Source organism: Macaca nemestrina, chromosome 6, assembly GCF_043159975.1.
Source record: "Macaca nemestrina isolate mMacNem1 chromosome 6, mMacNem.hap1, whole genome shotgun sequence".
NCBI lineage: Eukaryota > Metazoa > Chordata > Mammalia > Primates > Cercopithecidae > Macaca > Macaca nemestrina.
In genome coordinates this window covers 139,259,449-139,285,718 of record NC_092130.1, presented here as the reverse complement: position 1 = coordinate 139,285,718, position 26,270 = coordinate 139,259,449, and the positions used below count along the sequence as shown (strand labels likewise).

General features: G+C 36.9%; 1 protein-coding gene across 4 annotated transcripts in view; it reads right to left on the bottom strand.

Annotated features, from left to right (window-relative positions):
- Positions 1–26,270, bottom strand: part of LOC105487452 (3-oxoacid CoA-transferase 1) — a 144,852-nt gene that overhangs the window by 91,290 nt on the left and 27,292 nt on the right. For all 4 annotated transcript variants that reach the window (XR_011625050.1, XM_011750900.3, XM_011750902.3 and 1 more), the window contains exon 7: positions 25,096–25,156. Coding sequence is in view for 3 of the 4 variants with exons in the window: in XM_011750900.3 (XP_011749202.1) it covers positions 25,096–25,156 (61 nt within the window). In the remaining variant the exon portion in view is untranslated. The remainder of the gene's footprint in view (positions 1–25,095; positions 25,157–26,270) is intronic.

Below are 26,270 nucleotides of genomic sequence, written 5' to 3'. Positions count from 1 at the left end.
GAATACAGCTACCCAAAGGAATTAAAATACATCTAACATGTTCATTCAAAGTACCAGTCTTATCTGTAATAGATTTTAAAAAATTACACCATTATCATATACCCCAAGGAAAACAGGGAGACCTAATATAATTAATAGAATTAAACAAGGAACATTTTCTAGTGAAGAGAGTCACAGAGAAACAGTAAGAGAAAAAGTTTGTGTTGGGTTTTTACAGCTACAGAAAGGCTGCCTATTGGTAATGCCAATTCAACTTTAAAATGTTACTCTAAGACTATTTCCTTCAATTTGAGGCTGTTAATCATCCCTGAAGCACTTTATAATGCAGGAACACAACACTTAACACATAAAATGCAAAATGGGATTGGTTAAACCCTAGCATTTCCAGAACACAGTTAATGGCTGCTAAATCTAACAGATTTCATTTGAATTCAGCATGAGAATGACTCAACAGTCCCTAAATTTAAAATTGTTTAGCATGTGCGTTAGAAGAATTTTACTTTATTTCATTTTTTTAAATGTCCTCCACGTTTTCATTTCTGCAGAGCAGTAAGTAGAGCAGAATCCTACATATTTCATTAAGAAAATTAAGATGCCATGTTTGTTTTCCCTGATTTATATGAGGTAGATATGAAATGGAAAAATAAACTTTAAAACAAAATATTTATTCCTCTCTGTAGTTCAATTTTCAAAACTAGATCTTTAAGTCCTAAAGAAATTCAAACATGTTTATCACATTTCAACTATGACTTTAGCATTATGATCATATGGCTCTTCTCTTAGTACAAGTAAGGGGATGCACAATCAGTTTTACTGCTGGCACCACTTGGTTCAGGTTTTTCTAACTCACTGAATTACAGCATCTAGTCATCACTGGGAAAACAGGGCAAGTCTTAATTTTGGTGTTAAATTAAATAATTCAAACTTAAAGCTCTTGGAATTTTAAATCATTCTGACCCTTGAGAGGAGTGTGGCTGTGCAGCCAGGGTCTCTTGGCATGCAGCTGCAACTTCTGCCCTTTTTTCTATAAATAATTAGAAAAACCAAACAGCACTAGAGATAAGACCCCCTTAAGGTCACTACCCTTCTTCATGGAGTAATAAACTAACCTTCCTTGAGTCAAATCATTACAACATATTATCTAGTCTCATATGGAAAATGTTGTAGTACTGCTAGAATTTCTGTGCCTCTATCAGTGAAAACTTTTCAATATTGGCATGCTAACCCCATTTGTTTATAGAGTGTCTCCTGCGTGGCTACCCTCAGACCGTACTTAAACTCTACACTTAATCATATCTTCTGAATCTCATTATTTATGGTTGACAGTAGCCATCATTCAGACAATGACTGAAATCTACCATGAGTAAAGCTGATCAAGGTCCCAAATCCAAAATATCTTCCTGGCATATAAACTCATCCCCAAAACTCAACACCATATTTGAAAAGTCTTAATTTTTCAAATATGGTGATCAAATATGATGATTTAAAGAAGAGTAGGAATGGTTGATAATGAACAGCAATTTATTGATGTCAATATTTAGTAAGGGACATTTTAGCCCATATAATTCTAATGCCATGTATTTCACTGAGCTTTCCTATGGATAAAAAAATAAGACAGTATGATAAACAAAGTACTGGATTTGAAGTCAGAAGACATAGATTTGTGGTTTCAGCCCTAACATCATCTAATACTACGTTCTTACATGAATCACCTAAAGTCATTTCACCTTTAAAATGAAAAAGTTGAACTGTAAATCAAGTCTAATATTCTTCCCAGCACTTGCATGATCGTTAAGTCTATACTAGTTCCTAGATATTCTATTACAAGACCATAAAGTATGCACATTATTGTGTAGTATCTTTCTAACTATTCTGGATATTGAACACTCTAGATTAACGTCATCTTACTGGACATATCGGTTAAATGAAAAACATGATTTTAATTCCATGCCACGCAGCATATCTTCAATACCCCTCTGTACTTGTGTACTTGCTATATCCATCCTTTTCTGACCAAACAGGCTGTTGAATTTACAAGGCCAGTTTATTTGCCAATTTATTACTTTATAACCCTTTGTATAACTAGGTAACTACCATATGGCTTGTTTTGCTTTTGCAGAGTAATAAAAGCTTACTGAATGAGACACACTATACCAGCCAATACTAAAAGGCACACCTTGAGATAAAATGATCTCAGAGAAGTCAGAGGAAACTAGTCACAGTAATAAGGAAGGGAGTTACAGAACAGTTGGTGGCACATTATCAAGACTCTCAATGCAGGACTGACAATGGCCTCAAATATAAAACCATCAGGAAGAACCACTGAACACAAGGCATTTTTGCTTTCTTAGACCATGGCAGGATAATGATGTCAATCAAGTAAAATACATAGAACATTTCTAAGCCTGCGAAGTGTTGTGTATGTTTTGAACCTGCTGACTCAGTGACTTAAATATCATTTAATGAGCAGCTATTATGTCCCAGGCATTGTGTTACATACTGGGACTACTGAGATGAGTAAGACAAGGTCCTACAAGGTGCTCACAGTTTCATGGAGAAGACAGGTAACCAGAGAATCACAATAAAACATGAAAATAAGTGCAATAATAGAGGGAACATTCCACTGACCAGGCAGAAAATCAGCCACAAAAAGAGGGAGAACATTCTAGGCAGTAGGAATGTCAAGGGCAAAGGGTAGGGAAGGATGTGATCTCATGAGAGAATGTGAGGATGTGTTATTTGTCAAAGGACCTAGGGTACACTGGAAATAAAAGCATTGCATCAGAAGTCCAAAATTTTATTCTGTGGAATGAGGAACCTAATTTTGGAAAAGCTATCAGAAATGGTAAGAGCTAACTGAACAAAAAAGGAAATATGATGTCCTTTACACTTCAAAAAATTCTCAAGAGAGTTCACTTTAGTTAATGCTGCTGGGACAGTTTCTTCTGATTATTGTGGCTTCTCGCCAGAAAAAAATTTAACACATTGGCAATTACCTTTTCTCGCTTTTATTAATTTTTGGTTGTGCACCTGGATTTTCAAGGGGCCTAGTAAAAGGCCATATTTGCATATGTTCTAATATTAGGAGACTGCCAGATGCTACATGCTCAAACTATACTAATACATGAAAATAATCTGTTTGTAAGACAAAAATTAACAAAAGGGGTCAATGAATCACATTTATCACTTTTTCCCACATTTCTTACTAAAATCATTTATATAAGCCATGACTTTAAGTTGCCTTCTTTCAGTTTTGTCCTTTAACCAGAAAGATTTGAAGAGTGACTCCTTTAAAAAAAAAAAAGAAAAGAAAAGAAAGAAAAAAAGCAACTAATTTTTCAAATGAAACAATCTTGCATAAGCCCTAATTATCACTTCAGTATTTGTAGACTAGATCTATATTTGAAGTTGGAAAAAAATACCATTTTTTGACAAGGTCTCTGGAAGGAGTGAGGAAAGCCACTATTATTTTTAATCAGAGTGACTCTCAAATCATAAGTTATATTTTTAACACAAACATGAAATAAACTGATAAGTAGGTCACAAGTTGTTAAACCAAAAGAGAGCAAAATTAGGAAAAGGAATCCATGTCATTCTTTGTATGAAGATAATTTTTTTTAGGAGAACATCCCCTGAGTTTGTATCAGTGACAGTGTACCTTATTTAATAACCTTTCAAGAGGGAGTATCATAAAGATTCTAAAACCATTAATATGTTTGAAATGCCCTCTGGCTCTTCCTTTTTTGGCAGGTGGGGGACGGAGCTTCACTCTTGTTGCCCAGGCTGGAGTGCAGTGACGGGATCTCAGCTCACTGCAACCTCTGCCTCCCAGGTTCAAGCAATTCTCCTGCCTCAGCCTCTCGAATAGCTGGGATTACAGGCACACGCCACCACAACGATTAATTTTTGTATTTTTAGTAGAGACAGGGTTTCACCACATTGGCCAGGCTGGTCTCGAACTCCTGACCTCAGGTGATCCGCCTGCCTCAGCCTCCCAAAGTGCTGGGATTACAAGCTTGAGCCTTTTTTTTTTTTTTTTCTAACATAATCTATGTCCTCATTAGCAACGAGATTATTTTGTGAGAAATCACGACTGTAAGTTTTAGAAGGTTATCTCAAAACAGTGAATCAACAGCACTTGACTCACACCTTATTTTATGAAGGGGCTCTGTGGGTATAGCTGCTGGCCATGGTTACCTTCTCTCTGGGAATCTTATCCATATTTACTTCCACAACTGGTTACTGCTCTAGGTTCAAAATGTTCTTCCTTTTCTAGTCTACTAACTATAGGCAATCAAGTTCTTGTCCTGGGTCAAGCAGCCAGGAGGATTCTCCAGGAAGCTGGGTTCTAATCTAGAGTGCCTGGCTCCAGAGCACACATATCAACCATACCCTGTACCTTTTCTTCCCTCTCACACAACTCCTCAACTAAGTGGGAGGTTTAAGAACACTTGGGAATAAAATACTAGTGACATTCCCATTAAAATAAGACACAAAATCACAAAAGAAATAGTCAATAAATATATGGAAAATATTTCATGTCTCTTGTCAAAGATATCCAGTTAAAACTATAGGGTGGCATTTTTCACCTAGCAAGTTATCAAGTGTTTAAAGTACAACATCCATGTTGTTGAGAGTAGTTCCAAATGATAGTTTTACATATCACTGAGGGGTTATAACTGAAGTTATCTTTCTAGAGAATAATTTAGCAATACTTTCCAAAACCTTAAAATGTTGATGCTCATATAAAGAAAACTACCTCTAGAAATGTGGTCAAATAATCAGACATGCACAAAAACAATATTCACTAAAGCGTTAATAGTGAAAGATGGAAAATATGAAAGTCCAACAATAGAATTGTTGATATGTTTTACTATTAAAATATCTTCCTTTAGGGATTAGTGAGCTGCAAAATCATGCTTAATGTTTTATGTAATGAAATATACATTATACTAAAATGGTCCCTATTTTATAAAAAGAAACATTATGTATGAACAGGAATTAAAGAAAATCAAGCCAAGATACTTCCATGTTTTCTCTCAAGTCTCTTTGTTCCATGCAGAAAGTGTCTCCCCATCCCATTATGGCCCATCCTCACCCAAATGTCAATCAAGATGGCAAGTGTAAAATGCCTTAAGTCTTCTCCTTCCTTCACAAATGACCTTATTTTTCTTATTTATCTGCATAAACAAGGCCAAGAAGTGGAGAGGGGCTGCATGGGGTTAGTGCCATAAACTCTCAGCAAACCACCATCAGGATCCCACAGCAACCACTATCTTTATTATTGAACTGGGCACTCACTGCTCTATGTACAACTTATTTTCAGGTTAGTCTTATCTCAACTAGATTGTAAGATGCTCTGAAACAATCACAGTGTCTTATGTAGCAAATCCTTAACATTTGTATACCTAATAGCTATGTTGTTGGCTACATCCCCAAGCAACTCTGAAGGTAGCAATTTGTAGTTTTGGTAAGCTAGAAACTTCACTCAATATGCAGCTGAAATGGACTTCAAAGACAATTACCTGTCTCCCACATTTAACCAAAGAATTATTTTTATCTACACAGGGACACACATGCAGTCACTTCCTGAAGAAAACATTGCCTCTTTATGAAAGTCAGTACACAGTGCCAATAAAGTGGTTCTTAGATGTTTAGGAAAAATACAAGAAATGAAATATAAAATTCAACAATGGCTGAGAATCAGAGCATGAACAAGTCTATCATATATTCTACATGGAAACAAAAATAGGCAATTTATTAATCTTTCAGGAAGCATTCCAACCAACATAGTGGTTTAATTCCAAGGAGTGTAATTGATAGATTATTTGGTAAGAATTTGTTTAGTTTTATAAGAAAACACCAAACTGCAAAGGAAGTTGTACAGCATTTTGCATTCTCACCAGCAATGATTGAGAGTGCCTGTGGTTTTACCTCCTCATCAGCATTTGGTTGTTAGTGTTCTGACTTTTAGCCATTCTAATAGGTGTGTAATGGTATCTCACTTAGGTTTGCAATTCCCTAATGATATGACGTTAAGCATCTTCTCATATGCTTATTTGCCATTTGTGTATCTTCTCTAGTAAGGTGCCTGTTCAGATTTTACCTATTTTGTGATAGGGTGATTTTCTTATTGTTGAGTTTTAATTGTTTTTGTATATATTTGACACCAGTCTTTTATATGATACATGTTCCAAATATATTCTCCCAAACCACAGTTTGCCATTTTATTCCCTGTACAGTGCCTTCTACAGAGCAGTGGTTTTAAATTTTAATGAAGTCCAACCTATCAGGTGTGTTTTCTCTCATGGATCATGTTTTTATCTTAAAAAGCATGGCCACTTTTTCCTTGTTATTTCCTATGAGTTTTCTATTTTACACTTTACATTTAGGTCTTTACTCCTTCTTGAGTTAGTTTTGTCAGGTATTTTAATAGAATTTAAATAAGAAATTGAGAACCAAAAAGGCAAAAAAGCACGCAGGTGACACGATCTAGTAACTGCAGGAGGAACAAAGAGAATTAAATGGAACTGGTGCTGGGGCCAGGGGTTTCTGAGAGCTGGGATCCAGACCCCTAAGGGGAGCCACAGGAAGCAGCCAGTACTGGTACTTCTGAAGCTCATGAGGCTAGTTCTGCAGTAGCAGTTTGGGAGTTGGGGGGAGACCAGATATAAGAACTGCCACACCATAAACATTAAGAATTGTTCTGTTTTTGTGAATAACTGACCTTTTTATCATTATGCACCACCCCTCTTTATCCCTAATAGTTTTCCTTGCTTTGAAGTCTACTTTGTCTGAAGTTAATATAATTGCTCCAACTTTTGTTTTGTTTTCTTTTGAGACAGTTTCACTCTTTTGCCTAGGCTGGAGTTCAATGATCTTGGCTCACTGCAACCTCCGCCTCCCGGGTTCAAGCGATTCTCCTGACTCAGCCTCCCAAGTAGCTGGGATTACAGGCATGTGCCACCATGCCTGGCTAATTTTTTTTATTTTTAGTAGAGACAGGGTTTCGCCATGTTCATCAGGCTGCTCTCGAACTCCAATCCGCCTGCCTTGGCCTCCCAAAGTGCTAGGATTACAGGTCTGAGCCATTGTGCCCAGCCTAATTGCTCCAGCTTTCTTTTGATTAATGTTAGAATAATTTTTTCCATCCATCTCTTTACTTGTAATTTGTGTCTACATATTAAAGTGGATTTCTTGTAGACAACATATAGCTGAGTCTTGTTTTTAATCCACTTTGAGTCTTAATTGTTTGGTATATTTAGACCAGTAATGTTCAAATTATTTAGTTGGATTAGTATCTACCATATTTACTACTATCCTCATTATGGTCCTTGTTCTTTATTCTTTTTGCCCTCCACTCTTTTCTGCATTCTTTAGTTTTACTTAACCTTTTTCATATAATTCTTTTTCTGCCTTTTTTGTTACACTTGAATTTGCAATATATATTTACAATTAATCCAAGTCCTCTTTCAAATAACACTATATCACACTATATTACTTCACAAGTAGTGCAAATATCTTAAAACATGGTATCCCCAGCACTTGTCTCTTATAACATTGCAATCATTCATTTCATTTGAAGGCCGGCCTTGTTAATGCTCTGGGTATATTTCAAAATGTCCACTTTTCCCTACTCCCCTTGCCAGAAGCACAAGGAAATTTTCCTTTAGTCTTCACCAAAACTCTGGTAGGGATCCTAGAGGTAAAACTCACAGAAATATGAAGCCCCTCCCAAGACCAGACCACTCTGGGATCTAACTCTCAAACTTGTCCACATGAGCCTCCAACAATTCATCAATTATAGTTTGAGTTTTTCTACCCCAGGACAGGTTCCCATGGAGATTTCTGCTACTAGGCTTCTGCTCCAGTAAGTTGTGATTCTCCATATTAGCCCGTCTCTCTCCAATTTGGGGAGTAGTGGTTTGCCCTGTGACTTTAATCCTCTGATGGATCTAAGAAGAATTGTAGATTTTTCAGTTTATTCAGCATTTTTCTTATTGTGAGAATGGGTGTGGCAACTTTCCATCTCCTTGCATGTTTGACCTGAAATTGGAAGTGGTTATTTTTTAAATAATCATTACCAGTAGTTATTACATAGAATCCTAAAGTTTCTATTTTGAATTCAAACAACTATATAATACTATCTACCTCATTTTCAATTGGGGGGAAAAAAAATTATATCTTCCTAAATGTGAAGGTTCTCATTTTACAGCTTTTAGGAGATTATCCTATTTCATATGCTCTAAAAGGTTAACATTACTGAACAATTCTTAATTTTGCATTTATGAAAGTATTAACATTATTCTGGGGCTACACTAAGTTAACTGAAAAATTCAGTCAACTAAAGGTCTATGAACCTGCAAGTAAGGAGACTGTAAATTAGATAAAATTGTTAACATTGCAAAGCATAATGTAAAATGCACCTCAAAATATACCAAACATCATTTGTTTTTGCTTCAGAACATAAGCTTTAGAGGCACAAAGAAGTGTTTAGATCTTAACTCTTCCCCCTACCACTTCTTAAAGTCTTTCCTTATCCTTATTTGTTCTTCTATAAAATATAGACAATAAAACTGACCTCACTGGGTTACTATAAAGTGCTTTGCATGTAAGTGCATGGTATAAACAGAAGTTGTCGCTATTCTTGTTTTCATAATTATTAGGTTATATATCTCCTTCAACTGATATTACCACTATTGAAAATATGTCAATTATAGCATCTACCACACTCTATGTAGAGCACACCTTAGCTATATAGAGTCTACTTGGACCATTTCACTGCCCCTATTTCCTGGGAATGAATTACATTAAGAAAGTTTTCCATTCCGTTTTCCTATCTCCTTATAAAACCTAGTCCTCAATCTACATATAAAATATTACCTTGTACATTAAAAACACAAACCACAGAGGAAAAATACACGAAAACACTTTGAGTGCAAACATATTCAGATGCCAAGAGCACTGAACAAAAAACTATAAATAAAACAGCAGCTAAAATACTTTTTATAGCAGAAGCTGAGTTATAAAAATGTCTTTCAGATTCTACTTAATACTACTTTTATTTCTAAAGGTCTAATTCCAATTCTAAGAAGCCAATTCAAGATGAATGAGTTTTGTAAATTCCTCAGAGAAATTTAAATTACACCAAAACTTTCAAACTCATTCTTAATCTCACAGCTTTTTATAGTTAACCTGTATTCATCTGAGTTTGGTAGTAACGACGAATTTTCTTGAGTTTTGTCTGTGTCGGCAAAGCTTTTCCAAAATTTAAAGTGAAATTCAAAACTGAAAGAAACTTTTTCACAATACATGGCAAAACTTGTATCCTTTTCTGCAATTATTAAGGAAACTAAAATAGATTCCTTAAATGAATGACCCAGATCCTTTTCACAGAAGGCACAGAAAAGGTAGCAGGTTCTTCACATTCCAGTTTAACTTTCCTCAGGTGGGATTTGTATTTAGAATTCTGAAGAACCCAAATGTGTTACTCAGTGGCAGAAACAATGTATATTATCATTAAACTTCAAAAGCTGAATCAGAGAGAAGGTGACCTATACTTTTGGACACTAGTGGCTGAAGAATCTGAATGTGGACTTTGTTACTCAGTGGCAGAAACACTGTATTATCATTAAACTTGAAAAAGCTGAATCAGAGAAGGTAACCTCTAGTCTTAGACATGAGTGAACTTGATTTCTTCATGGAATAAACCACAGAGCAGAAGACCATTACATTCTAACAGTTAAATAATCCTTAGCTCCTAGTCTTAGGAACTATTAATTGTTTTAAACTGTTCCATCCAAAAACAAAAAGATGTTTTCATAATTCTATAAAAATTCAATAAGGCAAAGCTATCATAAGGAAGAAAAGAAAATACTTCCTTCCACATAACTTACATTTTGAACCTTAAGTCCCTCTGTGTTCACGGAGTGGTATGCCCACAGGTGAACAGAAAGCATCAATATCTGAGGCCCTCTTTATTTATGCCCCCAAAAGAACAACAACAGATGTGACTTTCGTTCAAAAGAAGTCAAATAGCTCTTGCCTCCTCTCTCATCGCATGATCTCTTTGTGCACACCCACTCCTCCTCCGATTTAGGCCACGAGTGGAAGCAGCATGAGGCACTCACCATACACAGCTGCCCAGTCTTGGACTTTCTACCCACTAAAATCATGAGCTAAGTAAACTTTTCTTTATTAAAGAATAAAAAAGTCAAGTGGTTATTCAGCATGAGCAAGTTTTAAGCAGAAAATAACTTTACTCTTCATCCCAAACCAAAATATGTGAATCTTTTGAGCCAAAGTATAAAAAGAGATAAAATGGGTCATTAACTAATGCTCCATACTTTAAATACAAAGGCAGAGAGAGGTCATCAATTTGAGGGTGTACAACTCAAACTAATGAAGTGACAGATTTATAAGAACCTTCCTCTCTTGAAGGTGTCCATAATATTCCCCTCAAGAGTCATTATAGTTTTTGCTTGATGTAAGGTATCAGCATGTTTAAGTTGATTTTACGGACTTCAGATACTGGCTAGTTTTCTGAAGGATTTAAGCTAACAATATTTTTAAAACAAAATTTAGTTTTTTGATCATGCACTAAGATTTTAGGAATTGGAGGCATTATGGAATTTTCATTTTCTTAGATCAAGAACTTTGGAAGACAGGGAAAGGATACAGAGGATATGCCTTGCCAGCTGCCATTTATAATGTAGTTCAATAGTCATCATCACTGGGTCAATGAGAACAACAGTCATCTAGGGTTTATTAATCAAAGCAGCAGGAGGGATTAAGGTGAGAATGTAGCACTTCAAAGCTTTGAAAACACACTGAAATCTCTATCCCACTGATGCTCAAAATAAACCCATGAAATGAGCAAACAACAGAGGCTGTAAGGAAGCCGAGATTCTAAAGTCATTTGTCTAAGGTTGCAAAAGTAGTGAGAAGCAAATCTTAATCTCAGATTCTGTTAAAAAAAAAACAAACAAAAAAAAAAAAAACAAACAAAAAAAAAACAGAAAGAAAGAAAAAAAGAAAGAAAAGAAAAAAGATAAGACTCCTCAGGATTAGTCCCAGAGCTTCTTTCCCTACGTGATCTTTTCCATTCCATAACCCTAACTCAAGTATTTGTGAATTATCCCCAAATGTGTAACTACCTTCCCGACCTCCCCTCTGACCACTACACATAACATATCCATCTGCACCTGTGTCACTACCAATTGAATGCCTAAGAAGCCAATCAGTCCTAAGCGAGCTCTTGATTCATTCCCCAACAGGTTCATTCAAGGTTTCTCATCTCAGTAAGTGATATATCATTGCTCAAGCCAAGCGTAGGAGTAATTTTAATTTCTACCTTTCCTCTATCCAGGCTCTCCACATCTCAGGCATGGGCATGTTGGATAGATTCCTCTCCCAACATACTGTATCTCTTAATTCTATCCTTCTCTCCACCACTCAAGTCCAAGCCACCAACAAGCTCTCACCCAGATCACATTGGTCTCCTCATTGGTCTGCCCCTTTGTGCCTCTAAAGTCTGTTCTACATACAACATGCAAGCTAAAATTATGACCTTTCCAAATGCACTTAAAATCCAAGCTCCTACAAATGCCTATATACCTACCTACATTCAGATTTTTATAATTCCTCTTTATACATATCCTGAAATAAAGCCTCAATATTGTCAGAGCAACCAGAAAGTCACAGAGGGACTCAGGACTTAAGTCAGGTCTTCTAAGTGTCCTTTTCATGAAGCCATTCAACTGCCTAGCTTTCTAGTCCAAGAAATTTATCGACATCAGTTTTCTCACTTACAATATTGTAACAAAACTGCTTCTCCTCCAACTTCACCTGGTGATTAGAGGATCTGATGAGATATTATACGTGAAAGTGATTTGAAAAGCCCAAAGCATTATGCAAAGTAATATCAAACACATGGTACTTCAGAAATGGTGCTCAAGTGTGAAGTTCTGAACACTGTGTATAAGAAAGGGGAGTTAAGTGAATCGAGCTAAATAATTGACTTGCCACTCATCACTAACCTTGGCTGCTTCAATCCTTTTCTGCTGTGTAAGAGGACTGGTGCAAGACAAGAAAGCACATTGCTACCCTGGTTAAACTTCCTGATTTGAGGCTTTACCTTACCAACAAATAAGAAATAAATAAGTCTTACAAAAGTGTTTCTGACCAAAAAGAAAACAAAGAGTTACAAGGCAGTTTAGAAAGCTGGTGGGGGGAAAAAAATAATCAGTCTCACCATCCTCAAAGTCTCTCCATCACTGCCTTCCTCCTCCTAAGATGCTGATGATACAGATGAAAAATCAGATATATAAGGCTCTCCCAAACCCCAAGAACACAGCATGACTTCAACCCTGGACTATTTCTGTAGCTCTTGGAAACTCTGCCAGCCAGCAGAAGCTACAGCCACGTGCTGGACACTAGTCAGGCTGGAGGAGATTCCACCCATTATCCTGGTTAGTGACATTCATCTGGCTGTGCATTTTTTGTTTGTTTGTTTCATTTTGTTTTTGAGATGGAGTTTTCCTCTTGTTGCCCAGGCTGGAGTGCACTGGCAAAAATCTCTCACTGTAATCTCTGCCTCCCAGGTTCAAGCAATTCTCCTGCCTCAGCCTCCCGAGTAGCTGGAATTACAGGCGCCTGCCACCATGCCCCGCTATTTTTTTTTTCTTTTGCATTTTTAGTAGAGACGAGGTTTCACCATGTTGGCCAGGATGGCCAGGCTGGTCTCAAACTCCTGACCTCAGGTGATCCACCCTCCTAGGCCTCCCAAAGTGCTAGGATTACAAGCATGAGCCACTGCACATGGCCTGGCTGTACATTTCTATACATGAGAAACTGGCCCTCAAGTATAAGTCAAATAATCAAGAAAAAGGCAAGTGCTTCTAATAAAATGAGTCCATCAATATGTAATTACATCATATTAATGTCAGATCTATTGACAGAAGCATTGTGCTGTTACAAGATGGTAGCAACTGGAGCTGGATATACAAATTGCTTGCACAAGATCTTCCCTTCATAGATGCCCCAAAACCAGTCCCACAAAATTGCAGTCATTTCTCGGCATCTATACAAATTCACATTATTCTAATTAATTTTCTATTCATTGTCTTCAAACCAGCTATTTCAGTTCTACTTAAGTATGTTGGTCCTTTAAGAAATACTGAGTGACTTAATATGTTCAGACTACAGAAATAGAAGTTATGCTGTAAATGAAGGGTCTGCACACTTTTTTCTGTGAAAGATTAAATAATATTTTAGGCTTTGCAGGGTACACACTGTTATATACTTTTTTTAAAAAATGGTCTTTTCAAGATATAAAAATATTCTTAGCTCTTGGACTGTACAAAAACAGGCCATGGACTATATTTTGTCAATCCTTGTAAGTAGTAACTGTGAACCAATATTACAGAGGGAAAAAAATGTTCTATACAACATGAATCATCCTCTCATTTAATACAAACCACATTAGTTCAACAGGCTCTCCTGATGTCCTGAATTAGGAAGTTCTATATTAGAGAAGGATGAGGAATATGCCCTATTTTTCATGAGGCAAAAAAATTCCAAAAAATTCCACCCAGATATTTCTCTCTTAAGTGGTCAAGGATAAAAGATGTTCAACAAGGACTATGAAGCATCACTTATAATGTGTATATTTATAACATTTAAAAGCCTGGATTTACATAATACAGGTTAATAAAAAATTTGAGGCCTGAAAAACTATAACTAAAGACAAAAAGCCAAAAATAGCTAGGATAAAATTCACCGCTCCATCAAGAAAGGGGAATATATTATTTAAATGACTTTCTTTTAGGATCTCTATACAAACTATAAAAAATAGCTCCAAAATTTTGTAAGGATAATGGCATACAAATGACTTGCTGTAATTGGTATTTTTACCCCACAATGCAATGAAGTCCATTGTACTTGAGATAATGGAACTCTCTCACATAGCTGCAGCATTGTTACCAAGCAACAAGAAATAAAATGTCAAGATTAGCACTTTGTTTAATACATTTTTATCACCAATAAACTATTTCTATTCTGCTATTCTTCTGGGTGTAAAAGGTCATTAAGCTAAGAATTATATTTATTTGTTAATATACAAGCGTATGTAAAATAATGCAGTAAGTTAATACTAGGCATTCATTCAAGTCCATATTTTTATATTTATTGCTTCCTTGGTAGAAACAGCAAATATTAACATAACAGTAATTCTATTAGGTTATTTTGCCAAACTACTCAACTACAATATGTCTTCATTGAGTACATCTTCATTAGCATCCAAATATTTTCAAACCAACCTAGCATTTCATGAAAACTCAAGGAAACAAATGAATTGTCTTTAAATACTGCTTATGTTAGGATATTATATTTTCAAAGCATTCTATACCTGGCTAAATATGTGGCACAGAATTTACAGATATCTTTAAGAATGATTTAGTAATCAATTTTAAAAAGTCTAAAAGCACAAGTAAGATATATAACTGAAAAACAATAAGGAAAATAAATATAAGTTGAAGATTTTATATAATTTACCATGTCTAAAAAATCAACCTGTGTAAAATGATACCCATCATTCACCACATCCATCCCAAAAGTTAACACTTAGGAAGGTGATAGTATTCTGCTGAAGGACTAAGGATTCTTCAGGGAGGGTTGGTGGAAGGAAGGTATTTCTTTTTTCCATATTGTATCGAACAGACACCTTATTTTTTTTCTCTTAAAAGAACTTGTGTCAAGTGTTCAACTCAACTGGCCCATGTGAGTAGATTCAAGAAGATTAGGAACAGTTTTTTGCTAACCTCATTCTACGTAGCTACCTGAAATAGAGAGCTTTAACCAGGTAAATTCTAAAGAGCAGCAAAGAGCATGTAGCATAGTAAGTTCACACAGTGAATGCCAAATTTGACATTTCAGCCAAGTTCTCACAAATATGCCTCCATATGTCAGAGATATTTATGTGTGAATGTATTTCACACAGGAATGAGCCTGTGTATGGATGTGTGTGTTCTTGAAATGGAATCTAATGACGTTTTTCAACATGGTGAGAAGTCTTTGTCTTATATGGACAGAAGCTTCATTTTTCTTCCTACCCCAACTTTCTTTTTATTGCCTCTTGAAAAATTACGAGTTCTACTGCTTTTAAAACTGTATCATTAGGGATTAGCAATCTAAAGAATAACAAAAATTTAAGAGGGAAAGAATTATGCTTACTCCTTAGGCATTTTCATTTCTCTAAAGCAGGAAGCAAGATGGCCCAAATCTCTAAAACACTGATACATTAATTGGCCTGCTTAATAATGAAAATTAAATGTTCATAGGATCCACTTTAGTGCTTAAGTCACCTGGTTAAAATCCACTGTGTTCCCACCTTCTATTGTAAAGTAAAACAACCAGCTTGATTACTTCTAAGATAATGTATGATGAATTATTAACACAAAGCTCTCCAAACAGGGCCAGAGTCACAAATACCAGGAGGCTCCAATGTCAAAAGTCACAAAGTCTTTGAAAAAGATACTGCCATTACTCTCGAGAAAGTTAATTCTTGAGACTCCACACCCTACGACCATACAATGAAAATAGTTTGTCATCCCTGTTCTCCAAACCCACCATGGATGCTCTTGCCTCAGGCCTCTGCACATACTACTCATTTGGCCTTAAAAGGCTCCACCATCAGTTAGCTGCAAATCTAGCTTCCTCACTCTCTTGAGGTCTTTACTCAGAAGTCATCTTACCAAGGCCTTTCACTGTACCACCCTAAGTTTCAGTTTCTTTCCCTGACATTTCAGGCACCTTTTCACGCTTTGTTTTTCCTCCCTTAACACTTAGCAATATCAAATATACTACAAATTTTACTTATTATTCATCCTATTATCAACATAGACCATCAGAACATAAACTCCATCATGAGAGCAGTGAATTTTGTTTTGTTCACTGCTATATTTCCAGAACCTATAAAAATACCTAGTACACTAGAATCTGAATATCAGTGAACTTTCCTTAAACTATCTTTGCACTGTAATATCTGGTACTTGCCTCAAATCAATTAGAGGAGGGAGAAGGCAAAGAGATGGGGATGTGAATGGGGCAGGAGTGACCATGGGTTGATAGTCATTGGAGCTAAGGTGTTGGGCTCATGAAGGTACATTATACTCCTCTGGTTACTATTGTATATGTTCATTATCCTCCAAAATAAACATTTAAAATGAAAATTTGTATTATCAGTTACACTGCAATCTTTACCTTTCCTCATTCACCAACCAGAAACACTACATGTCTGCTTGGCAGGACGGCAGACACACCCATGATCTTTTCCTCTGATCAGTCTCCTAAAAAGAGATAGAGAGGTGGTGGAGCAAGATGGTGGAAATGAAGCCATTTGTCCACGCCTCAGGAGTACCAAATTTTAACAACTATCTGTACACAGAAAAGCACCATCACAAGAACCAAAAATCAGACAGCATTTGGGGAACTCACAGCTCTGAAGGTGAGAACGCACACCTGGCTGGCTTCACCACCTGTTTATTGTAGAGCCCCAGGGCCTTGAGTTAAAATAGGTGGTAGTCAGGTAGTAGTTACAGTAGGCCTTGGGCAAAACCCAGTGCTTTAGGCCTGACCCAGCACAGTCCCAGTAGTGGTGGCCATAGGGGTGTGTTTGACTAACCACACCCCCAGTTCCAGGGGGTTCAGCACAGAGAGAGAGAGAGAGAGAGAGTCCACTTGTTTGGAAGAAAGTAAGGGAAAAGAACAGCAGTCTCTACTGGTAACCCAGAAAATTCTTCTGGATATTAACTAAGGCCATCAAGACAATACCTCTTACAAGTTTACAAAAACCACAGCAATTATGATTGGAGCACAAGTCCCTCTGAATACCTAGAAAGCTTCCCAAGGAAAGGCATTAACAAGACAAGACTGCAAAGACTACAATAAATACCTAACCCTTTAATGCCCAAACACCAACAAACATCTATAGGCCTCAAGACAATCTCGGGAAGCATGACCTCACCAAACAAAATAAGGCACCAGGGACCAATACTGGGGAAACAGAGATATGTGACCTTTCAGACAGAATTCAAAATAGTTGTTTTGAGGAAATGCAAAGAAATCCAAGATAACAAAGAAAGAATTCAGAATCCTATCAGATAAATTTAACAGATTGAAATAATTTAAAAGAATCAAGCAGAAATTCTACATTTGAAAAATGCAACTGACATACTGCTGAATGCATCAGAGTCTCTTAAATAGCAGAACTGATCAAGCAGAAGAAAATCACTAAGCTTGAAGACAGGTTTTTTGAAAATACAGTCAGAGGAGACAAAAGAAAAATAAAGAACAATGAAGCACACCTACAATATCCAGAAAATAGTCTCGAATGGGCCAATACTAAGAGTTACTGGCCTTAAAGAAGAGGTAGAGAAAGAGATAGGAGTAAAAGGTTTATTCAAAGGGATAACAAAATTTCCCAAACCTAGAGAAAGATAAACATTCAAGTACAAGAAGGTTATAGAACACCAAGCAAATTTAACCCAAGGAAGACTACCTCCAAAGCTACCTTTTGGGAGTTAATCAAACTTCCAAAAAATCAATGATAAATAATTCTAAAAGCAGTAAGAGAAAAGGAGAAAAGAAACAACAGACAACAGAGCTCAAATATGTCTGGCAACTGACTTTTCAGTGGAAACATTACAAACCAGGAGAAAGGAGCATGACATATTTAAAGGACTGAAGGAAAGAAACTTTTGCCCTAGAATAGTACATATGGCAAAATATCCTTCAAACATGGAGGAAAAATAAAGAACTTCCAAGACAACCAAAATGGGAGGGATTTCTTCAACTCCAGACCTGTCCTACAAAAAGTGATAGAGGAAGTTCTTTGATCTGGGAAAAAAAAAAAAAAAAAAAAAGGATGTTAATGAGCAAAAGAGAAATCATCTGAAGATACAAAACTCACTGGTAATAATAAGCACACATAAAAACACAGGATATTATTAATATAACATTGTAACTGTGGTGTGTAAACACTCTTAAGCATAAAGACTAAATAAAGAACCAATTAGAATAACTACAATAACTTCAAGACATAGCACAATAAGAAATTAAGAGAAACAAAAAATTAAAAAGCATAGGGATGAAGTAAAAGTGTAGAGTTTTGGCTGGACACAGTGGCTCATGCCTGTAATCCCTGCACTTTGGGAGGCCGAGGTGGGTGGATCACCTGAGGTCGGGAGTTCGAGACCAGCTGGCCAACATGATGAAACCCTGTCTCTACTAAAAATACAAAAAAATTAGTGGTGGCGCACCTGTAATCCCAGCTACTCAGGAGGTTGAGGCAGGAAAATCGCTTGAACCCAGGAGGCAGAGGTTGCAGTGAGCCGAGATCTTGCCACTGCACTCCAGCCTGGGCAAGAACAGCAAAATTCTGTCTCAAGAAGAAAAAAAAAAGCGTAGTTTGTATTAGTTTTCTTTTTGCTCATTTGTTTATGCAATTAATGTTAAGTTTTCATCAGTTTAAAATACTGGGTTATAAGACAGTCTTTTCAAGTTTCATGCCAACATCAAATAAAAAAAAACACAACAGACACATAAAAAATAAAAAGCAAGAAATCAAAGCACCCCAGAGAAAAATCACCTTCACTAGAAGGAAGACAGGAAGGAAGGAAAGAAAGAAGACCACAAAACAACCATAAAACAAAAAAACAAAATGGCAAGAATAAGTCCCTACTTATCAATAATAACATTGACTGTAAATGGACTAAATTCTCCAATAAGACACAGTAGCTGAATGGATGAAAAAAATAAGACCCAGTGGTCTGTTGTCTACAAGTGACATGCTTCACCTATAAAGATACACAGAGATCAAAAATAAAGGGATGGAAAAATATATCCCATGCCAATGGAAACCCCCAAAAAACAAAACAAAACAAAACAGGAGTAGCTATACTTATATCAGACAAAATAGATTTCAAGAGAAAAACTGTAAGAAGAGACAAAGAAGCTTATTATATAATGATAAAGGGGTCAATTCAGCAAGAGGATACAATGATTATAAATATATATGCACCCAACACTGGGACAGCCAGATACATAGAGCAAGTATTATTAGAGCTAAAGAGAGACAGATTAAAATACAACAGCTGGAGACTTCCACACCCCATTTTCAGCTTTCTCGGGAAGAAAATTTCTCGGGAAGAAAATTCAGAGACATAGGACTTAATCTGCACTATAGAATGAACCTAATAGAGATCTTTTTTTTTTTTTTTTTGAGACAGAGTCTCGCTTAGTCGCCCAGGCTGGAGTGCAGTGGCGCGATCTCGGCTCACTGCAAGCTCCGCCTCCCGGGTTCACGCCATTCTCCTGCCTCAGCCTCCCGAGTAGCTGGGACCACAGGCGCCCGCCGCCTCGCCCGGCTAATTTTTTGCATTTTTAGTAGAGACGGGGTTTCACAGTGTTAGCCAGGATGGTCTCGATCTCCTGACCTTGTGATCCGCCCGCCTCGGCCTCCCAAAGTGCTGGGATTACAGGCGTGAGCCACCGCGCCCAGCCCTAATAGAGATCTATAGAACATTTCATCAGATAAAAATTACTAAGAGGAAAATTTATAGCTATAAGTGCCTGCATCAAAAAAGAAAAAGAAATAACCTAATGATGTAACTTAAAGAACTAGAAAAGAGCAAACCAAACCCAAAACTAGTAAAAGAAATTCAGATCAGAGCAGAAATAAATTTGAAATGAAGAAAATACAAAAGAACAATGAAACAAAAAGTTGGTATTTTGAGAAGATAAACAAAATTGGCAAACCTTTAGCCAGACTAACAAAGGTGGGGGTGGGGGTGGAGGTGAAGACCCAAATAAAATGAGAGATGAAAAAGGGGACATTACTACTGGTAAGAAATTCAAAGAATCATTAGTGGCTACTAGGAGCAACTATATGCCAATAAACTGGAAAATCTAGAAGAAATGAATAAATTCCTAGCCATATATAACCTATCAAGATTGAACCAGAAAGAAATTAAAAATCTGAACAGCCCAATAATCATAAATATATACACCTACTATATACCCACAAAAATTTAAAAATTTTAAAACGATGCCACATGCCAGGCACTGGTACAGAACACAGAAGATGCAGCTCCCTGAAGCCTGGCTCTTATAAATATAGGTCTTAGGATATCACTTTTGAAAATAATTTTCTATATGTCCATTAACCTCTAATTCTTATATTAGATGGGTTCACCGATATTCAGTTTATATTGTACTTCATAAACCACACAGGCTATAGTAAATATTTGTGTGCACCAAATATCGTATCATCTAAACAATTCTTTTACAGGCAAACATACCATAATATAAATACAATAAAAGTAAGTATATTTATGTCATGATAAATATACTTATTTTGACTGAAAGCTGAAGTTAACTAAAATAGTTGAAAGAGCCTTGGGTAAACCTTTGCTGTCTTGTAAACTAGCCACGGCACAAGCCTGACAGCACAAAGAAATCCACAGCAGCGAGGTTATTTCAGTCACAGGCAGCCTCAGCAGCTTCAGTGGCTGAGTCAGACAACCTTTTCTGACAGCACGTGCATGCCAGGCTGCTTGCAGGAGACAAAGCATCAACAGTTTCCTGAGTGAAGCACTCTCATCCCTCCCCATTGGTTTTCTATTATAGGCTCCTTCAAAAAAAAATAGAAATAGGTCATTTCCAGAGAAATTTGGATGGTAGCTTATGCACACAGAAGACTAGCAGGGGGGCTCATAGGGAGTTGAAAGCTGAACACAATAACAGGATTCCTCCTGAGAAACAGCCCAATTAGTTCCCTTTGGAAGACTCAAGAGTCCTTGCTACTCCTTGTCATACACATGGAAGGCAACACCCAAGAGTCATTCCCTGGCTGGTTTTGCACTTGAACTTGTAAAGCTTATCAGGGAAGACTTCACCCTCACTCAAAGAGAGGGAGGTCCAGAAATAACACTGTCTGGACTGAAAAGAGAAACATCTCTCTGGCATGTGTGGCAATATGTGCCCATGTGCACTATTTTTCCCAAGTAGCTACCCAGGTCTATAAGAAGGGTAGGAAGATACAGCCAGCATCAACTGTGTCACAGCTTTGTGGGGAAGCATGCAAATAGCTGCACATTTAAATAAATATGAATGTAATGTTCATATTGGTTTTGTTAAAAACACACATAAGTGATCACCTCTGTGGTTTTATACAACTCATAAGTTTTTCTAGAAAAGTGGTCCAACTTTTTTGGCTGGTACTAGGGATCAGTTTTGTGGAAGACACTTTTTCCACAGACGGAGGTTGGGCGGGGGCGTGGTTTTGGGATGAAACTGTTCCACCTCAGATCATCAGGCGTTAGATTCTCATAAGGGCGAGCAACCTAGATCCCTCACATGCACAGTTCATAATAGGGTTCCCACTCCTATGAGAATCTAATGCCAGGGCTGATCTAACAGGAGGCAGAGCTCAGGCAGTAATGTTCACTCACTCACCACTCATCTCCTGCTCTGCAGCCCAGTTCCTGTACAGGTCCATGGCCTGAGGGTTGGGGGCCCTTGGTCTAGAACACATCTGAAAAAAAACTTTGCCAAAAAGGACTAATGTTTCCCTTTTGCAGAGTCTAGAAATAAACATACTTATTTACTTCTCGATGTAAAACACTTGCTGTAAATTATATAATTTTAAAATTATAAACAGAAAAGCAAGAGGTATGTTCCTTTGCCACCCTGCTTCCAAATCCAAAACAAATTTAAGATGCCTAAGGGAATCATTATTACTACTTTAAATATTTATAGTTCTATCTTCCCTAAAACTCAAGTCAAAACTCAAATCACCAGGGAGAAGAAAGGTTGAGAATATACAGCACTGTGGAGTGTGAAGATGCTGGCATAGAGCTTTAAGAGACAAGCTCTAATCCAGATTCTACAATTCAAAAGAAAGAAGATGAGCTAAGAGTTTTTTATTTAAAAAAAAAAAAAAATACGCCATTGACTATGTTATATAGGGTGTAGTCACACTGGTTATGCCTCCCACTGCTTAAGATACTATAGTACTAAAACAGACATTCAGTCACCACATTTAGAGAAATACGTAAAAAGCTTAAAGGTCAAAGAGGCTAGACAACAGAATGAAAAGAGTTCAAGAGAAAGACTGAATGAATGCACGGGGCCACTGAACACAGGATGATGCCTTTCTCAAAGACATCTCTAAGGTAGACGGTACTGGAAGAAAAAAAAAAAAAGACTACAACTGAAATAATTGTCAAGGAAGGTCTGGGACAGAAAAATAAGCTGGGGAAAAAAAAAAACCTCCTTATTTGCTTGTATCTAATAGTTAGCATTCAAATGGGCTACTTCTGGAGATATCTTCCAAGAGTTTAAAGCACCCATTGATAGATAATATGGAAGCATTTCATAACATAATGGAAAAGAGTAGACACCCTGGAATCAGTTTCTCTGTGGGTCTATCCTGGTTCCACCTAAGCTGTGGGATATGGGGTATATAACTTAACTTCTCTATGCCTTTAAGTCATCACCTCTAAAATAAAGATAATTATTATTCCTATCTCATAAGACTATTGTGAGAATTTAAAATAATGCACATAAGGAATACGGTAGTGACTGACACATAGTAAATGCTTGAATAGTAGCTAACATTATTAGCATTTTGCATGCAGAAGAATATGCAGTTAACTTAATGATCTCTGAAGATTCCTCTTAAATGTTGCACTTTAGAGACTAGCTCATAATCATCCATCCCACTATGACCCCCATAAAAGAAAGCAAGATAGGGCTTGAAAAGTCATAGAAACCTGGAGTCCAGTGCAGGGGGCTAGAGGTCCAGGGTACTCACTGGACTCAAAATACAAGTCACAAAGCCAAATCAGACTTCATATCAGAAAATGCCCAATCTAGGCACTAACTCCAATTCTAAATTATTTTCCACTTTCGAGAGCACAGTTCTTACAATTCAATCTATGGTCATGTTTCTACTATGTATACTATATGTTTCTACTATGAACAGGTGTCAGGGGTAGGTTTACAATAATCCTATAGTCCAAAGAGCTGTTTTGCTTATGTTCCTGAACTAGTATAACAGATTATTCTTGATCCTTCTAATCCAGCTTTGTCCAATAAAACTTCCTGCAATGATAATGTTTACTTGTGCTGATCAATACAGTAATCACTAGCCACATGTAGCTTTACTTGATATGGGACTATTATAAATGTAAATTCAATTTCTCAGTCAATTTTTTTTTTTTTTTTTGAGACAGGGTCTCACTCTGTGGCCCAGTCTGGAGCACAGTGGCACAGTCACAGCTCACTGCAGCCTTGACCTCCTGGACTCAGGCGATCCTCACACCTCAGCTCCCGGGTAGCTGGGACTCACGCACATGCCACCACATCTGGCTAATTTTTTGTAATTTTCTCTAGACACAGGGTTTCACCATGTTGCCCTCCAACATCTGGGCTCAAGCGATCCACCTGCCTCAGATTTCCAAAGTGCTGGGATAACAGGTCTCAGCCACCATGCCATAATTTTAATTTTACAAGTCACATGTGGCTAGTGGCTACCATACTGGAAAGTGTAGTGAATTAGGAGTGGTTGCCCACATCACTGTATTGAAAGAGACCCTAATGTGTGTCTTGGCCTACCAGGAAAGCATTCTGTGATCCATCAGAGATGTCTGTTCCAGGACACAGAAGGGCAGGCTTTATTACATTTGTAGGCTCAGTTAAAGCATTTTCTCTCCTTAGGCCAAAAGAGTCTCTCTTTCCTAATACCTACAATGATTCTTCAACACAAGGTTATTTTCTGTTCTTGTAAGAAATGAGATGAACTGAAAAGAATCAGATTATAACAGGAAAAATTTTAAAAAGAACTTCACCCAGGATAATGCATAATGCCCCTCTGTGCTCTGGGAAGAAATACTGGTTTCTGACAGTTTTACAGAAATACAGGAAGTCAACAGGGTATAAAAATATTGATTATTTTAAGCTATGCTGTAGGTCTTTTTTCAGTAACACTAAAGTTGTGTGCCACAGACAGGTCATTAAGATGGATGAATAAATTAAAGACAGGTTACACAGAAAGTGTAAGCCACATTATCCATTTTAAAGGCAGAAAATGTAAAGCCATTGCAAAAGGAACCCCCACGCGTCGGTTGAAAGTAACATATACCTCAGCACTTTAAAAATAGCACACTTCTTTTTCCAAGAAAGGAACAAAACTCTAACATTTGATTGTTTCAAAATACACTGTACTGACTTCATGAAACATTACCTTAAACTTGTATAAATGAATCAAAAGATACCACATACAACACCTACCATCATGAGAAAAATCACTAAGGAACCTATGTATTTTCAATTCCAGATCCCAATAGGGGTCCTATAAAGTCCTCCCAAGGAAAAACTATCTCAAACTCCCACGAAATTCGGTTCCAAGTTGATCCTCAAGGCCTCAAGTTGAGAACCATCTGAAGTCTTCTTTGAGGTTCAATATATTACAAACAAAATGGCACAGTTTTGGTATAAGCCCCTGTTTCTGCCCTGGATCCTTAAGCCTGGGAAGGCTACAGAATTATTCAAGCCTCTTCCAAATACTGAGATACTCAAAGGACAGTCAGTGCCTGAATATGCTCTGAATGGAACCACCTCAAAGTAGTTATTTGTGCAACGCTCTTCCCTTAAAGTCACAAAATCTATCACAGTAAGATCATGAACTTCTTCTGACACATTTACTATTTTCCAGGGATTCCACATACATAAATTCATCTTGGGATTTCACTCAAGGAGATCTATTTCATTTAAGGATCAAAGGACTTTTATAAGCTGGTCCCATTGCTTGATTCCCAAAGAGAGCATTCTAGTGAGACCCTAACCAGAAAGCTGAAGTTACAGCAAAATTTTAACTATTATATATTCAGATAGAATGGATCCACTTCCAAAACAAAACAAAAAAAATCTGTCATTGTTATCCAGAAAACAAATGAACTGTGGTACTTTTTATTGAATTAATACTTAACATCAAGTTAAATAATTAACACCAAGAATTCAAAAATAACCTCTTACCTCTACCACTGTGGTGTCTGCAGCTTTGCACATTGGCAGGTTGAAATTTCTTGCACTTTTCCTACATCAGGGGTGGAGGAGAAAAGAAAGTTGGGGGGAAAAGACCAAAACTAAACATCTCTGTCACCTTTAAGGGTTTATAGATTAGAATTTCTATGAACTAAGAATCTTTCCAAAAAGAGTGTATCATATTTTCCATTAATAAAGTTTCATAAATATCTCATAAATTTTAAAAAATCATAACTACTTTATTCAATGTATATAGTTTTGTTTTGAACAGGATTGAGGGAAAGAGGAACTATTTTTTCACATTCAACATATAGCCACAACAAAAAAAGAATATTAATAAATATTTTATTTGAAGTTAATTTCCCTTAATCTTTTAACAAGTATGCTTTGTCCCTATTAGTTAAATATTTCATTCAACCAGTTGCTTTCATTAAAATATCAATAAAGGAAAAGTAGCAAATGCTTCACATGAGAAGGTATAGTAATTACATTCTCTATTGAAGAGAAGAAGCCTATTGCTGAAACTAAATGAAACATTCATTGATAATTTGTGAGTCACCTATAAAGATAATTCTGGAGAATCATTTTCTGATGAAGTTTTTGAAAGTACAACACCCACATCAGACTTTGAGGTGTAAAAATTTCGAAGAGGTGCCAATTTTGCTGATGGTTTTGCACTCTGATGTTCCTCAATACAGTTCCCCTAATGATAAAAATTAAAATATACTTTTTGTCTCTGGGAATATAGGTTGACGGCAGAATTTCTTTGGTAGAAGGAAGTAAGTCACAGCTATGTTTTACTAGCTCTTTTGAGCCACCAATATTTCTTTTGCTCAGATTGAAGAATTAGTACAGGAATAGGAGCATCCTTGAGAAAGGAGCCCTCGTGAACTTTCACAAGTTGCTGGGTTAGATCCCACCAGACATCCAGGCATCAAAATCTCCAAGGGCAGAATGGTCAGAGGCAAAGGAATCCCAAGTCCCTCACTTGAATAACCTAGACAGACTTCTGTTCCAGCTGTCCCACTAAATATGAAGTCAGTCCTAAGGTCACTTGATCACTAGTGATGCAAGCTTTCATTTCAGACCAGAACTCATTAACCACCAGCATAAAGTCAGTGCCTAGAATAGCCCTTGTGCAGCCTTTAAATACCAGAGCCAGGCAC